General features: G+C 39.8%; 1 protein-coding gene across 1 annotated transcript in view; it reads left to right on the top strand.

Moving 5' to 3' along the window:
• Window positions 1–16,528, top strand: part of RASEF (RAS and EF-hand domain containing) — a 77,586-nt gene that overhangs the window by 42,845 nt on the left and 18,213 nt on the right. The window contains exons 5-12 of the mRNA XM_047097575.1: window positions 2,811–2,888; window positions 5,463–5,578; window positions 7,679–7,747; window positions 9,576–9,660; window positions 11,055–11,143; window positions 14,640–14,874; window positions 15,177–15,314; window positions 15,431–15,578. Coding sequence (XP_046953531.1) covers window positions 2,811–2,888; window positions 5,463–5,578; window positions 7,679–7,747; window positions 9,576–9,660; window positions 11,055–11,143; window positions 14,640–14,874; window positions 15,177–15,314; window positions 15,431–15,578 — 958 coding nt within the window. The remainder of the gene's footprint in view (window positions 1–2,810; window positions 2,889–5,462; window positions 5,579–7,678; window positions 7,748–9,575; window positions 9,661–11,054; window positions 11,144–14,639; window positions 14,875–15,176; window positions 15,315–15,430; window positions 15,579–16,528) is intronic.

Here is a 16,528-nt window from a genome sequence, read left to right as displayed (position 1 = left end):
TATTCCCACCATTAATAGTTTCAAATCACTGGGTGCAGAGTTTGCAAGAGATGCTTAAAACAGGCTCTCACCTGCGGGTACGGGTTGTCTGCAGCACGGTACGGGATCCACTTCTTGCATGTGGATTGTCTCCATAACTAGTGGAAATATCTTGGCTAAAAGGCAAATGGATACTTAAAAAATAATCATCCCTGAAAGTAGCATCGTGGATTCTGGCACATCACTTTGCTTCTCTGGTTGTTGATATGATAACCTTTCAAGCTCTTTCCAATGTTTATATTCATGAGATTAAGGGACAGTTAACTGTATTTTATGGGCTATTGCAGTTCAAACCTCTGGAATTATTAAAAATTTTCCCCAATAGCCTTCTTGGGAAATTATTATTGATGTCAGCCTTTTTCTCTGATTTCCAAAGGTCGTTAGACCATACATAATGCTTGCATTACAGAATTTGAATGGACCAATCCTTTGTTTATGCCAGAATCACAGATTCTCCTAGCCCCTGTCCTCAGTTATCCTCATGCCTTTCCAAATCTTTAGGCTAAGAGAAAGTTACACAAGAAAGACACAAAATTTCTTACCATGATAAGGCATATGATGAGGACCAAATAGTCAGCGAAGAGCATGAGTCAGAAGCCTGGGACCTGAGTTCTTATCAAGACTATGCCACTTTCTGCCTGTAACACCTGGGACAATTGGCTTCTTTATCTTATCTTTAGTTTCTCATCCATAATATGGGGTTAATCATTGGCCGTCTTGCTTAACCGTAATAACCAATACTTTTTTGACTTCATGATTTACTAAGCTTCTTTTCATAATTTTTAAATCTAATTCTCAGACTTTCTCTGAGGATAGGTAAATCTCCCACTTTCACAGGTAAGGACGCTGAGTTCCTTGTGAAGTGAAGTAACTTGTCCAGAGTCACAGAGCCAATAAGCAAGGGAGTGGTCTTGGTACACAGTTTGTGCTTTCTCACACCAGACTTCTTGCCTGCTTGAGGGTTGTTCTGCAAGAGAGCAAGCAATGATTTATGTGAGGGAACATTAAAGGATTTATTTATTTTTATTTTTATTTTTTTTATTTTCTAATTTACATCTAAGCATATAGTGCTATGATGATTTCAGGAGTAGATTGCAGTGATTCATCCCCTACATATGAACCCAGTGCTCATCCCAAGTGTTTTCCTAATGCCCCTTGCACATTTAGCCCATCCCCCCCATCCACAACCTCTCCAACAACCCTCAGTTTGTTCTCTATATTTAAGAGTGTTTTATGTTTTGTCCCCCTCCTCGCTTATATTATTTTTGCTTCCCTTCTCTTATGTTCATCTGTTTTGTATCTTAAATTTCTCCTATGAGTGAAGTCATATGATATTTGTTTTTCTCTGATTGGCTAATTTCACGTAGCATAATACCCTCTAGTTCCATCCACGTAGTTGCAAATGGCAAGATTTCATTCTTTTTGATTGCCGAGTAATACTCCATTGTGTGTGTGTGTGTGTGTGTGTGTGTGTGTGTGTGTGTACATACACACACATACATACAGATACATACCATGTCTTCTTTATCCATTCATCTGTTGATGGACATTTGGGCTCTTTCCATACTTTGTTGTCGATAGTGCTGCTATAAACATTGGGGTGCATGTGTCCCTTCAAAACAGCACTCCTATATCCCTTGGATAAATACCTAGTAGTGTCATTGCTGGGTCGTAGGGTAAGAACATTAAAGGATTTAAAGAACTATGGAAACGTTCACAAATTGGTTACAGTTGCCATTACCTTATGCCATTGATGCTGAGGAGCTAGATCCTACACCCCTCCCCACCCCGTCACACACACACACAGTTTTTCTTCTCTGAAGTTGACATCCCTCTTATAAAATCAAGAGCTCTTCTTAGTTACAGTCGTATGGTCTGCCATGCGGCAGTCACGGCATAGTTGTGTGAAAATCTTTAGTTGATGATGTCTGGCAAGATGAAGAAAGTCCAGCATCAGATTACTTAGCCTTTGACTTAGACTTGATGAAATACAGCATTCCTTTTGCTCAGTACCTAACTATTCAATTAATGGAAACCCACAAATCCCTAAGGTTCCGGGTAAGTAAGCTGTTTGTAGAGAAGATATTTTTTTGTTGTCCATGTTAGAGATGCTCCCGAGCCAGTTTAGTCTGGTAATACTAACAAGTCAACAAGAAAGCAAAGCTCGTGTATGTATTCATATAGTTTGTGTATGTATTCATATACTAATAAGTCAGCCAGAAAGCAGAGCTCAAGTATGTATTCATTAGCCTTATGTCATACTTACATTTTATTGATTTCAGTTATTTTAATAACCATTTACTGAAATCGCTGTGAAGAAAACAGTTGAATCTGACACTAACCCTCTTTTAAAAATCTTAGACTCTGGTAGAATCAAGGCCTTCATAAATAATCATAATAGAGGATAGATAAAAAGTACAGATAAAAGTTCTTGGGGAATATAAAGGTCCAGACTCCTATGTAACATAACTGAAAAAGCGAAGGTAGGTTGCTGAATATTTGAAAGGTTTCCCAAAAGGACTTTTCAGTTGTTTCGAAGGAAGTTCATTAAACGATAAAACCCCTTTTTCAAGTTCAGGAACTTGAAATTATTTAAATTATTTAAAGCAAATTTTCAAATCCTCATGAGTTATGTGTAGTTTAATGACTGATAAAGTTGAAAATTGAAGACTTTCAGAATTCCTGTATCTACACTTACGGATATTCAGAAACTTAACTGAAGCAATTCAAAGCGAGTTTGCAAAATGCACAACTTTTATTTGCTTTTTCAGCTAGAAGAACAGTCAAAACACATAAGTCAAAAGGAAGATGTGGCTGCATTAAAAAAGCAAATTTATGATTTATCAATGGTAAGAATCAACTTTCACTTACAGAAATACATTTTCTCTTAGATGACTGTTTCCTAGACATAATCATGCTGTTATTTCAGTGTTCCAGGGATGGAAGCATAGAGAGAAATTAATACCGCAGTTAGAGAAAGTCTTTGACATACCTTTGACCAAGGGTGTTACTCAGTCTTTTATCCTCAGTGATACCCCAACTATTGTGAATGTTTTTTTTTTTTTAAGTATAAAGCATTGCCTTGGACTTTAAAAAAATTTTTCTTAACATTTAAAATTTTTGAGAGACAGAGCACGAGCAGGGGAGGGGCAGAGAGAGAGGGAGATACAGAATCTGAAGCAGGCTCCAGGCTCTGGGCTGTCAGCACAGAGCCTGATGTGGGGCTCAAACTCATGAACCATGATATCATGACCTGAGCCAAAGTCAGACACTTAACTGACTGAGCCCCCCATGCACCCCCATTCCTCTGGATTTTTAAAAAATATTTTTTATTTAATTTTGAGAGAGAAAGAGAGTATGTGCACACGTGTGCACCAGAGCAGGGGAGGGGCAGCAGGCTCTGAGCTGTCAGTGCAGAGCCCCACATGGCCCCAGGCTCGAACTCTGAATGGAACTCACAAATCGAACCTGTGAGATCATGACCTGAGTCAAAGTCAGACGCTTAAGTGACTGAGCCACCCAGGTGCCCCCTATTGTGAATGCTTTTACTTATTTTTTAATTCAAAGCAGTAATGGCATCGCCCTTGAACTCGAAATTGTTAACCCTGTATTCTTACAACTTCAGCTCCGTCTGTGTCCCTGGCTTTGTAGGATGACTGTTATTGCCCTTCTCTTCCTCCAGCGTTCCTCTTTTTGTCCCTTTCCCATCTTTTGCTGACCATACCTTTGCTCTTTCTGTTGCCGCAGTTGACAGCATTTGCATCTGTTTTGTTACCGTCCTTAAAATTGTCTTTATTTTGTTTTTAGGTGGACTCTTGAAAGCCAGTAGTGAGCATTTCCTTTATTATGAGTCTAAATATTCTCATTGCAGAGCCAGAAGTGAGCTGACTGTGGAGAAGTGCCTTTCTTTCTGTGTAGTCATTACTCCGTACCGTTCAGAAGGGAAACTCCCAGCTTTATGGTCAAAGTGGAATGCACCAGCAGTTCCAAATTTTGCCACATCTTAGTTGGCTTTGTACTTGGATCATGACTTTCTTGTGGAATTGCTTGTTTTTCTTGGATTTTCTGGTTGAGTTTTTGGTTTCTTGTAAAACAAACAAACAAACAAACAAACAAAAACCCAACTCTGGCATCTTCATGATATCATCCACTGATGCCTTACAGGTTCTTATTTATTGTTCCCAATGCATGGAGTTTGTTTTTTCTCCTTGAAAATATTAATTTTGGAGTCCACAAAGTTTCAGTTCTTATTGGAGTGATTGTTTTTCAGACTTGCTCCCCTTATGTCATCCTGTAATTTCTGAGCATTTTAAAAGGTCGCTGGTGTAGGATTCCTGTGCAGCTAGGTAAATAGATCTGTTTGCCTCAAGGCCTCTTCCCTGAAAGAGAGTCTTCCTAGGAGCTCTGTGTGTGAAGCTGACTGTCAGACTGTGGGACCCCTGATTACCGGAATGAGTGGGGTATGGATAATCGAGAAGCTGTAGCTAACAGTATCAGGGTCTTCCAGTTATTTTTTAAAAGACATGCCCTGTATTACTGCCTTGGGAATCAACTATCTGCTATTATTTGCTAGTATAAAGGGGATGGCCTTGGGGGGGTGTGCCTTAATATAAAAATTTAATCTCTGTTTTTAGCCCCATTTCCAACTGTCTTCTCCTTTGCCTCCTCCTTTGTTCTATAGCAGAACCTTCAACTCTGCCTCCTCTGTACCTCCTTTGCTCCTGTTCTCTTCCCTTTAGCATATTTCCATCCAGTTTCCATTTTCCAAAAATGTATTTAATTCACTGAATGGTTGAGGGACCCCTCCTCCATTCTTTTAACTTGTATTGGTTTATTTCATGTTATTTGGTATTTCATGTTAATGGGGTCTCAAAAGGGAAAGAATAGTGCTCAGTCCATCATTTTGAACCAGAAGGCCCCAATGGTTTTTTTTTTTTTTTGAAAAATATGGACATTTTTTAAACCACACTAGTTTATTTTTAAGTGCAAAACTTACAAACATTAGGTGATAGGATTTATTATAAAAACTAGGCAGTCTACTTGGTAACGGTACTAGTAATTTCACAGAATATTTGTCAGCATTTTTGTAGCTCTCATTGAGTAAAACAGATGTTTAAGTATTTGATTGGAGTTTATTTGCCAATAACATGTTAAAGGACCTCATGATCAGGTCTAGACTATTGTTTGGCACCAAATGTCAAGCATTAAAAAAAAAAAAGAACAGCTTCAAGGATTTAGTTCTTTGAGATTTTAATACTTTATAATAATTTTAAATCACCTTGAATTGATAGTTTGTTGGAATACCAAGATTGGAAGAACGGTGGAGGGGTAAGGTTGGTGCGCGAGGTTCCCCTGCACTTGACTCTCTCAGGTGGAAGACACTCCTGAATCTAACTGCCCATGCTGTTGTTCCTCTTCTCCAGGAAAATCAGAAAGTTAAGAAAGATCTTTTAGAAGCACAGACAAACATAGCCTTTCTTCAGAGTGAATTAGATGCTTTGAAAAGTGATTATGCCGATCAGAGTCTGAATTCAGAAAGGTATGAAACTCTCCATTTTATTCTTTAGTTTGAGTGGAATGTTTGTTTTGATGACCATTCATGTGAATGAAGCTGAGCTGTGTAATAACTGAAATAAATAAAGAATTATTTATTAACTTTTGCTGATATGTTCTTTCTAAAGCTTTCACTTTCAGTGTCATGTTTCCTGGTGATTTTTGTGTTTTAATTTTTTTAACAAACAGTTTAGTTATTGAGTGCTTAGGACAGTGCAGGACTTAATAAATACTTAAATTATTGGGACCAGAAGAATATGAAGTGTCAGGAGTCAGTGCTAATTAAAGTGCTTTGAAGGTGGGAATCCTGGCCCTTCAACATATGAAAGGGGAAAAAGTAGCATCTTATTAGTAAGTCATTTACTTTTGATATGCTTTAGTTTTATTAGTATGGTGTTAATAACACAAGACCTAACACACACACACACACACACACACACACACACACACAAACACATGTATTTATATATATTTGTATATGTATATAGGTAAAGGTGTACAAATGTATAATGCATGTATTTGTATACACACACTTGCATGTGAATGCATATGTGGTTATATGCACAGAATACACATGTATGTATGTGTATACACATACACATACATTCATATGCATACTCATATATATAAAACATGTACACTTGGGAAAACTATGTTGCTTTTTGTTTTATTTGCTTGCAAACTTTAATCAGAATTAAAGTCCTGTAATGAAAAGCAGCGAAGCAAGTACTTACTGTACACAGGCTCCTAAACTAAATAAGGAGTTATGAGTGTAGAATACATAAAAAAGCAAAGATGTGGTCTCTGCTCTGTGAGAACATCAAATGTTGTTGAGAAAGATTCAAAGCCAAAAGATGACAGAGTTAACGTGAGAGCTAAGCAGTGTCAGAAACAATACCAGCAGCAGTGTTACAGGTGGGGTTCACTGCCATGTGATGGTAGGCAAAATGTACTTTTTATTCAGACGAAGTGAAAACTTTGTTAAAGAGGAGACATTGAGGTTGAAAGGAGTTGGTTTGTGTTGGCCAAAGGGGCAACATCAGCAAGTAACAAAAGTAGCAACATCAGCAAGTAACAAAAGTAGCATTACCGTCTGCCGGGCCCTGTACTTAGTACTTTACTAGTATTAACTCTTTCAGTCCATAGAATATCTTAGGAGATAGGGACTTTTAGTATTCCTATTTCACAGATGGAAAAAGAGAGTCTCAGAGATGTTCCAGGTGAGGCAGTAACCAAGGCAGAGGCACAAACATAGGGACAGATAAGACTGTTTGGGGAACAGTGCTCAGACGTTTGGACAGAAAAAGATATTTTGAATGGAAAGATAAAAGTTAAATAAAATTAAAAAATTTTAAAGCTAATTTAAGGCTATGATGTAAGGGCCCAGAATTGTTGACTAAGGAACTTAAATTCCTATAGTCCATTGGGAAACTTTGAGCTTTATCATCAAGAGAGTGAGCAGACAGGTTATTGTGAACAAAAGTTGAGAGCCTCAGAGTCTTTGGAAGCTTAGGGATTTGTCCACTTAGGAATGGGGGTAGAATATGGGCTGGTGGTGAGTGGCTGTTTTCAGTGGATGTTATGGGGAGGCAGCCAGGGCTTTGTAATAAAGCAACAGGAATCTCTGAGCATAGGTTTATAGCAGACGGAGAAAGCCTGGTCCTGCGGACTCCTCTGCGGTCCAGGGTGAGGAGGGGAGGCCCAGGCAAGGAGAGGAGAAGGAATCACAAGGCAGGAGAAGGTAGCTGGGTTGGGATTGTGTAAGGCAGGGAATAAGCAGGGAAGGGTCAGAGGTGAGAGAGCAGGCTGGATTGAAGGGACTGGTGATGAGTGCCTGGGGAGAGTGGACTTAGCAGAAGGGGAGGGGTCATGATGTTCTGGGAGGAACACAGCCAGAAACTTGCACAGGAAGCAGAGGGGATGTGCTCACGGCACAGAGGAACCGAGCAGGAGCGCAGGAAGCGCAGGGAGCTAGAAAACCAGGGCCAGGGACACATCTTTGAGAAAGGGGGTCTGGGAAGATAGGTACAGGTGAGGCAGGACTGAATACCAAATTCTTGTTCAAACATAAAATATGATTTTACAGGGATCTGCAAATAATCCAAGAGTACACAGAAGATCGAAATAGTCTTGAGAGGCAAATCGAAATACTCCAGTAAGTTCTCATATAAAATGCTCATTACATCTACATTTTCCTAATGTTTTGTTAATAAGAGCCGTGCCACATCTGACACAAGTTGCCATATACTGGGTTTGCGGATATATGCTCGTTTCTTCTCACCATGCTGCCTCCAGCACATCCACTTGGTTTTCTCATGCTTTTAATCCTAAGTAAACTATTCAAATCCAGAGGCTAGAGTATAATTTTCTGAAAACCCTCGCAAGTCAGGTGGTATGTTATAATACCTCTGTAAAGACTAAGGGCTGTGACCTCAGAGGTTTCCTCTGCAGCCCAGCAGAGGTTGTCAGGAGTCCTGTTAGCTCATGCCACAGCACCAGGTACAAAGGATCATTCTTTCCCAGTGTATTGTTCTTGATGACACGGCTATTTTTCTTAGTTTTTTTTTTTTTTAACCCTACTGGAAATATTATACCCACCCTGTCAACTTTGCTCCTGAGTTACTGTAATTCTAGCCTGTGAGGGCCTTCTCCACAAAACCTTCCCCTCCTCCACCCTGCTCTCTTTTCTATCCAGGTATTTTCTTCTGGTTTGTCTTCCCAAAGGAAGTAAGGTCAGGCTTGTCAAGTTTTGTTGTTGTTGTTGTTGTTTGTTTGTTTTTAAATTTTTTTAATGTTTATTTTTGAGAGTGAGAGAGAGGGTGTGAGTGAGGGAGGGGCAGAGAGAGAGGGAGACACAGAATCTGAAGCGGGCTCCAGGCTCTGAGCTGTCAGCACAGAGCCCAATGCAGGGCTCAAACTCACGAACGTTGAGATCGTGACCTGAGCCAATGTCGGATGCCTAACTCACTGAGCCACCCAGGAGCCCCTGTTGTTTTGTTTTGTTTTTTTCACCATTTACAATGCTTATTAATTCTCACCTGTAGCAGGTACAGCGTTGACATAGTAACTCTGTTCATTTATTCATTCATTCAGCAGATTTACATTCATTACCTTTTATGGGTCAGGTGTTCCAGGAGCTGAGGATGGAGTACAAGTAAAAAAAAAAGAAAAATAAAAAGTCTCTCTAGATATGGGGCTCATCTAGGGAAAGAGAATGGAAACTGATCAATAATTATAGAAACAAACATAAAGTGCTGCAGGGGACGTGGGACAGGGGGAAGGGACGTGTCCCCCAGGGGCATACAGGACAGAGCTTCCTCCTAACCAGGAAGGTCCAGAAAGTGTTCTGGCAGGTGCAGCAGTTGAGCTGAGATCTGAAGGATGGATAAGCCTTCAGTAGGAAAAGATTGGCTGCTCTCAGGCAGGGGCTCTGTTATTGTCCTCATTTTTTAGAAGAGGTTGCCGAGGCTTTGACAGCTTAAATGACTCCCATAAATTATATGGTAAGTACATGCCTGTGTTGGGATTTGAATCCACAGTCAACATTGGAACCTTAACTGGTACCTGGGCAGTGGCAGGCCATGAGTAGGATGTGGGAATAGCCAGGAGGAGAAAGAACTGTGATAAAACACATCGCATCCACACCTGGCTGGGACACGTGCAGGGGGCCAGCTGGGTCCAGGCACTTAGGGAACAGAGACCTGCAGGAAACCTACTCACACTGTGAACCTACCTGAGGGAGGGGATTCTACAGCATAGCTAATTCCTTCCTTAAATGCTTCCAAACCTTTAAAAGAGAGGTGATTCACCAAGTTGTAGTTCTAATAATGAATTATGATCTCAGTTGATGAGGTTTGAAGGGGAGTGGTACAAAGTTGCAAGAGGTGGTAAGTAATTCCATAGAATGAACATGAGAGCCTGCAAAGGCAGTGATTTTCACCCCCACTTTCCTTATCTATCTATTTAATTTATCTGCTCTGCAGAACAGCTAACCGGAAACTGCATGACAGTAATGACGGCCTGAGGAGTGCCCTTGAAAACAGTTACAGCAAGTTCAACAGATCTTTGGTATGCAAGTAGAATTTTATTTTATTTTTTTTAAATTTTAACATTTATGTATCTTTGAGAGACAGAGAGAGTGTGAGTGGGGGAGGGGCAGAGAGAGAGGGAGGCACAGAATCTGAACCAGGCCCCAGACTCGGGGCTGTCAGCACAGAGCCTGATGTGGGGCTTGAACTCACGAACCGTAAGATCATGACCAGAGCTGAAGTCAGATGCTTAACTGACTGAGCCACCCAGGAGCCCCGCAAGTAGAATTTTAGAATACATTTTGTTCCTTCTTGTAATGGGATATCTTGATGAAAATAATGTATTTTCTTTTTAAAGTATTTTGTTGGTTTGTTTGTTTTGAGAGAAAGAGAGCAAGCATGAACAGGGGAGGGGTAGAGAGAGAGGAAAAGAGAGAATCTCAAGCAGGACCCCACTGGCAGGACAGAACCCGACGTGGGGCTTGGACTCATGAACAGTGAGGTCATGACCTGAGCCAAGACCAAGAGTCAGACTTGCTTAATGGACTTAGCTGCCCAGGCACCCCACAAATCATGTATTTTCTTAAAGGGGAACTTACAATAATGAGAAACTATTCCATTTAATGAGAAGAAGCAACATTTTCCCAAATTAAAAAATATGCCACCCCTCTGTAGACGTAAATACCTAGATGTTAACTGACTCTCTGTTAGATGTTCAGGGAAACCAGAGAAAGATGTATAAAGTGTGACCTGGGTCCAGGAAGAGTTTATAATGTAGTGGGGAGTTAAGATGTGCATGGATGGCAATAATATAAGAAAAAGTGGGAAATCTTATAGAAGTACAAAGAAAATACTGCTCATTTCTGAGGAGGGAGAACACACTTCTGACTGAGGCATGCATTTAGACACAGTAAGTATTTTCTATGGTGGTAAGATTATCAGAGTGGGCATTAGTTTTAAAACCCTGCTGTGGAAACAAGCTAAGCCCTTCTTGGAAATTTGAGGAACTTCCCCAGAGGGCACATGCCAGAAATCCTCCTCTCCCACTTTTGGAGGTCAGCTTCCAGTTTGGGGTTCCTATGCAGTAGCTTTACATATGGACAGGTCAGTCACTCGGCCAAATTATGGTTTGAGAAGAGAGAAATCCAAAGAAGTTGGTATTGCAGGGTCCTGGCAGATGTGGGGAACTGGGATACCCCTTTATCGCTTATGCAGTAAGGCTTGGACTGAAGACACAATGAGGCAAGGGTACTGTGTGCAGGTGCCTTGTTGAAGTTTTTACCTCAGCGTCCATACTCAACACTTACTCATGTAGGATACCAAGATTTGAATTACAGTGCAAGGTAACTAGTGTGTTGTAAATATGTGTATATGTATATGTACTATATGTACCTGGCATAACAAAAAATTGCTTATATATTTTTTGTATTGCAGCGCATAAATAATATATCACCAGGGAATACAATTTCTAGAAGCAGTCCCAAATTTAATGGTCATTCCCCTCAACCTCTGGGCTATGACAGGTATGTTAACACCTACTTACTTTTTGTTTGAATTCTGGATCAAAGTTAAAAGGAAAGTGAATTTCCTTAAAGGTGAATTAATAAAATAGTAGAATCTACTTTGGGCACAAATTTCTATTTTCTGCTATGTTATTGTAAATTTCTGAAACCTGTAAAAATTCCAAGTAAAAATGTCCCAGAGAGGGCAAAGTAGTTTCCTTAAGATGTTATCATGACTTGATTTTACATGTGTTCCCCATTACCTCATCCCTCATCATGTCGTGTTCCTAAGAAATGGACTCTGAGTGCTGTTTCAGGGAAATAAATGGAATTACAGTGTAGGATGTTGATGTACGTGTGGTATATGATTTTGAGACTCTTGGCGTGATCTGTAAATGCTTAATAGCTCAGCATAATATGTAAGCTGTGTTCAAGGGCAGGGAAACGTTAAAAACAAATAGAAATATGACTAGTAGGTGTTGGTGAGCTATTGTATTGAAGCTGAAGTGAGAATTTACCTCTATTCTGAATCATATGAAGTGAAATATTGGTCCTAGCTTGAGATCTAGTGATAAGGACTGGAAGGTTACATGTATGTATACATGTGTGTACAAACACATATGTCCTTTGTTTTACTTAAAAAGTTAACTTTGGAGTGTATCAAAGTTTGTAAATAGAAGTGAGCACATAAACTCTAGGTTTCCAGCTCTCCATTTCCAGTGCAACCCTCCAATTCATGTTCATTCCCTTTGCATTTGAGAACTTTTGTTCTCAAGAATAATGTACTTACTATCCCGGAGATAGCAAGATGGTCAAGTCCCCTTTCAGAAAGGTCTGTTACCAAGGCTTATTGGTGGTCACTTTTAGGAAAATTCTATCCAGGTATCAGAAGTTTTGTTGTTCACTGATTTGTGAAATAATAAATGTGGATGGTTTATAGATGTGTAGGCAACTTGGTTGCTCTGTTACTAAGCAGTAGACATTTTTTATCTTTATTTAAATTTTTTTTAATGTTCATTTTTTGAGAGAGAGAGAGAGAGCAAGGGAGGGGCAGAGAGAGGGAGAATCTGAAGCAGGCTCCAGGCTGTGAGCTGTCAGCACAGCTTAACCGACTGAGCCACCCAGGCTCCTTCTTTTTAACAATGTGTGGGTGCAATGTGCTTTTTCTGGACTGATATTTAAGATCAATTCTAAGCACATAAGGGAAAAGATACATAACTGAAAATTATTTCAGAAATTTTACCATAGTTCATTCTGGAAAAGATTACACACTATGGGTAAGACTGAATAGTACTGGACTAAGAACTCCTCAACAGTAGGTTCTAAGGGACAAAGTCATCACACGCCTGTGGCTCAGAGAGATAAGAGCATAGCACTCAGGTGCTCATCACCCTGAATAGGAACCAGTGGGCCAGTAGGGTCTGGACTGATGTCCCCTTTGGAGGGTCATTAATTTGATGTAAGAAATCAACATTTAAATTTACTTTTTGAAAGCACATTGTGAATTTTATTGCTTTTGTGGCCTTACTGGGTTTTAACTTGTCTATTTGTTTTAGTTTTGTGTTTTCTCTAAGATCTGTAACAAAAATATGACTTGTTCTATATTTGTACATATTTAATTATGATGAAAATATTCTTTGGGGAAGTAAGAATAGTTTACTTTTAAAAGAGTATGTCTAGAACTTGATTTTGAGAAAGTCTGATCTGTACCTATATTTTTATTTTATTATTTTTTTTTAATTTTTTTTTCTCTTTTTTCAACGTTTTTATTTATTTTTGGGACAGAGAGAGACAGAGCATGAACGGGGGAGGGGCAGAGAGAGAGGGAGACACAGAATCGGAAACAGGCTCCAGGCTCCGAGCCATCAGCCCAGAGCCCGACGCGGGGCTCGAACTCACGGACCGCAAGATCGTGACCTGGCTGAAGTCGGACGCTTAACCGACTGCGCCACCCAGGCGCCCCTGTACCTATATTTTTAATTTGGAGTCTAGATATTCATGGAAGTGATTTCTCAATTCAGGATTTCACTTCTTCATTCCTTATCAAAAATCTGAATAAGTTTTTAAAAAAAGTTCTGATCAATAATTACATGGAGCTGAAGTAGTTTGTACTATATTATGAGTATGGTTTTCTTAGTTTCCTTATAGTGTTACCTAAATCAGTTTTGGAAGGAGAGTTTCATAAATTATAAAACAACAAGAAAATGTACACACACACACACACACACACACACACACACACACACACAGATAATCGCTAGCTACAGATATGGTGTGAATACATGCCCCAGGATATGAGCAACATATTTAGGGAGAGTTTGGTGGTTTAAGTTATTACCTTTTTAATTAATTTGACACATTTGCTAATGGCACCAAAATATTTTTGAGTTCTCAGATTTATATGGCTTATATTTACTTATATTTGAGATCACCTTCTGTTTTCTAAGCATATTAATCTCTTAATATTTTTATCTCTGTACACTTATATACCCTGCCCATTTCTCCATTCTGATGAGATGGTCTATGCCAAGTGGCCAGAATGGTCCCCAGAGTGTAGTGGTGACTAAATGAGTTATAGCCCTTGCTTTTATTTCAACATAAACTTAGGTTTTTGTGAAAATCAAATGGAAAAGCAAAAGTATATAGGGAAATAATGTGGTTTCTTTTGATTCTCCTGTTTGATGTTAATTTCTGCCTCACTTATAAGATGTTAGAGAGTTTGATAAATGGAAACATCCATAGAAGTCAGGGGATCTAGCCTTTATCCAAGTACCTTTCCTATAGGAGTCTTTCTAGACTCTGTATCAACACCTACTGGCAGAAAACTCCCAGGTCATATTCCAGTACCATACCTTTCTAATTGCCTGTCATTTTTCACCATGTTGTTTGGAAGTATGACTCCTGGAAAAGTTTATCAGTTGGCCCTTATTTTGTCTTGTGCAACTTGAGAGAATGTGTTCTTCTTCATTATGTATCGCTCTTTGAGTATTTGAGGAGAGAAACTGTTAAGACTTAAGCTGAGTTCACGAGACTTAAGCTGAGTTCATGGAACTGTTTCTTGCATCTGAGTCTCACATCACCATAGATGCCTTCGCTGTCCAGGTTCTCAGCATCTCTTTTAAGTAGAGAGTTATCCAGAAATGGACAAGCTGTTTGGAATATGGTCCAAACACATCAGAGTAAAAAGGTTCACATGTTCTGCATACATTTTTCTTAACTCAACTTGAGATTGCATTTATGCCCTGGACACTGTAATTCCTTTTGTATCAGGAAATAAAGTGATTTTAAAAACAGCTTCATTTTTGTTAAATGTTTGATTTGAGTATCTTTATGTTAACTGATTGTTGCATGGAATGAACTGATATTGCTTTGAACATTTTGTTTCCCCTGATGCACAATCATGGTATACATTGTGGTTCTTGGCCAAAGCTAGAGTGTTGATCTTCTGGAGTCCACTGCTGTGTGGTCCTGAGCTTTGTGAGCTCTCTGGTAAATCTCTCTTCCCCTTTGTCACCAGGTCATCCCGCTCTTCCTATGTGGATGAGGACTGTGACTCGTTGGCCCTCTGTGATCCAATGCAGAGAATGAATTGTGAGGTTGACAGCCTGCCTGAGAGCTGCTTCGACAGCGGCTTGTCTACCCTGAGAGACTCCAATGAGTACGACTCAGAGGTGGAGTACAAGCACCAGAGGGGACTTCAGAGGTCACACGGCACGCAGGAGAGCTTTGCGGGTGATGCTTCAGACACAGACGTAAGCCCCAGAAATCATGGTCTCCTGGGCCTTACCTTTGATAGAAATCTGTCACCCCATTTGACTTGTATCCGTCATGGGAATACGACTTAATGGTTATAAATATGAAACATAGTCAGCCGAATGGTTTTTCCCTCCACCAAGTTGGGAAGAAATTCTCACAGATTGCCATTCGGGGCTACTCTGTTCCCTAACAGCACTGACTATAGATTCAGCTACTTATTTTTCTTCTCTCTAATCCATGATGTATATGTGTAATGAGAGACTTTGTTTTTTAATCGCTGCCTTAAAAAAAAAATTAGGTTCCTGATATAAGAGATGAAGAGACGTTTGGTGCAGAAGGCGTGGCTTCCATCTTGGACTGGAAGCCCCAGGGGCCCTCTAGCGAAGGCAGCATTGTCAGTTCTTCGAGAAAGCCCATCTCGGCACTGTCACCACCGGTAGGTAGTTGCTGAGGTATTTTATTCATGAACACTGTGAGTTTTCAGTGTCATACAACTTTTTAGGAAGAAAACTGGCATGACCTTTATCACCCACTGTGGCTTTTGTCCCCTAGACAGACATGGTGGATGGTAACCATAAATCTTCCAGCTCACAGAAGGCTTACAAGATTGTGCTTGCTGGAGATGCTGCAGTGGGGAAGTCTAGTTTCCTCATGAGACTTTGCAAGAATGAATTTCGAGGAAATACAAGTGCCACTTTGGGTATGGTTCCTTCTTCAGTTGATAATGGGGAGATGACCTTGTTTAGCTTGAGTTTATTTTCTTTAGAGATTAGATACACAGATATACAGATCTCTCTCTGTATACGTACATGCGTGTGTGTGTGTGTGTGTGTGTGTGTGTGTGTGTGTGTGTGTCTCCTTGTCTGTAGAATGGTCCTCTTCTGTTTTAGTCAAGGCCCAACTTTAGGAAAAGAAGACTGACAAAGGACAAAGATAATCTACTTAGCCGGTCAGAAAAACTGAACCAAGTTCAGAGCTGGAGATTCATTTGTTCAGCAAACATTTCCTGGGTTCTGCTATGAGCCAAATGCAGTTGTAGGTGCTGAAGGCACACAATGAACAGTCAACTAAAACCCAGCCTCGAAGGAAGCTACATCCCAAAGGATGGGAGTCGGTGAAAAACAAATAAAAAAATATGAGGTTTGGAGAGAGGCGAAATCTCACACAGGGTGACCAGGGAAGGCTTTTCTGATAAGATGTCACTTGTTGATAAAGTGACATTATTAATGGCCAGTTTGTCATGGTCAAAATCATAGGCAGGTGTATGATCCCTCCCCTCCTTTACAATGGAATACATGAGTAAATACTTCTGAGAACAAGAAAAGAAGTGTCCTGATTTCCCAGATTTGGATAATAATCAGTAAATAGGGTTGAAGATACGCAAATTATCATTCACTTTTGTTCTTCATCTAAGAGTTCTTATTTTGATAACTAGAAATATTAGAACAGATTGATTACCCTCTTCATAGTGGGTATCTTTGTAAATTTATGGTCCTTTGTTACTTACATACCCTTCAAGATAACAAAGCTGAAAGTTCACTGTAATTTGATTCATAAAAAGACTGCAGTGTTTTGTTCAGTTGCTAAAGAGCATGGCACGTATGTGTGTCTTACCCGTATACACACTCATACACATGCGCATACATACAC

The sequence above is a fragment of the Lynx rufus genome, unplaced genomic scaffold, assembly GCF_022079265.1.
Source record: "Lynx rufus isolate CCGP_SWC_20201006 ecotype Redwood Valley unplaced genomic scaffold, mLynRuf1.p SCAF_10, whole genome shotgun sequence".
In the NCBI taxonomy this organism is placed as follows: Eukaryota; Metazoa; Chordata; class Mammalia; order Carnivora; family Felidae; genus Lynx; species Lynx rufus.
This window is presented reverse-complemented; position numbering and strand designations above follow the sequence as displayed.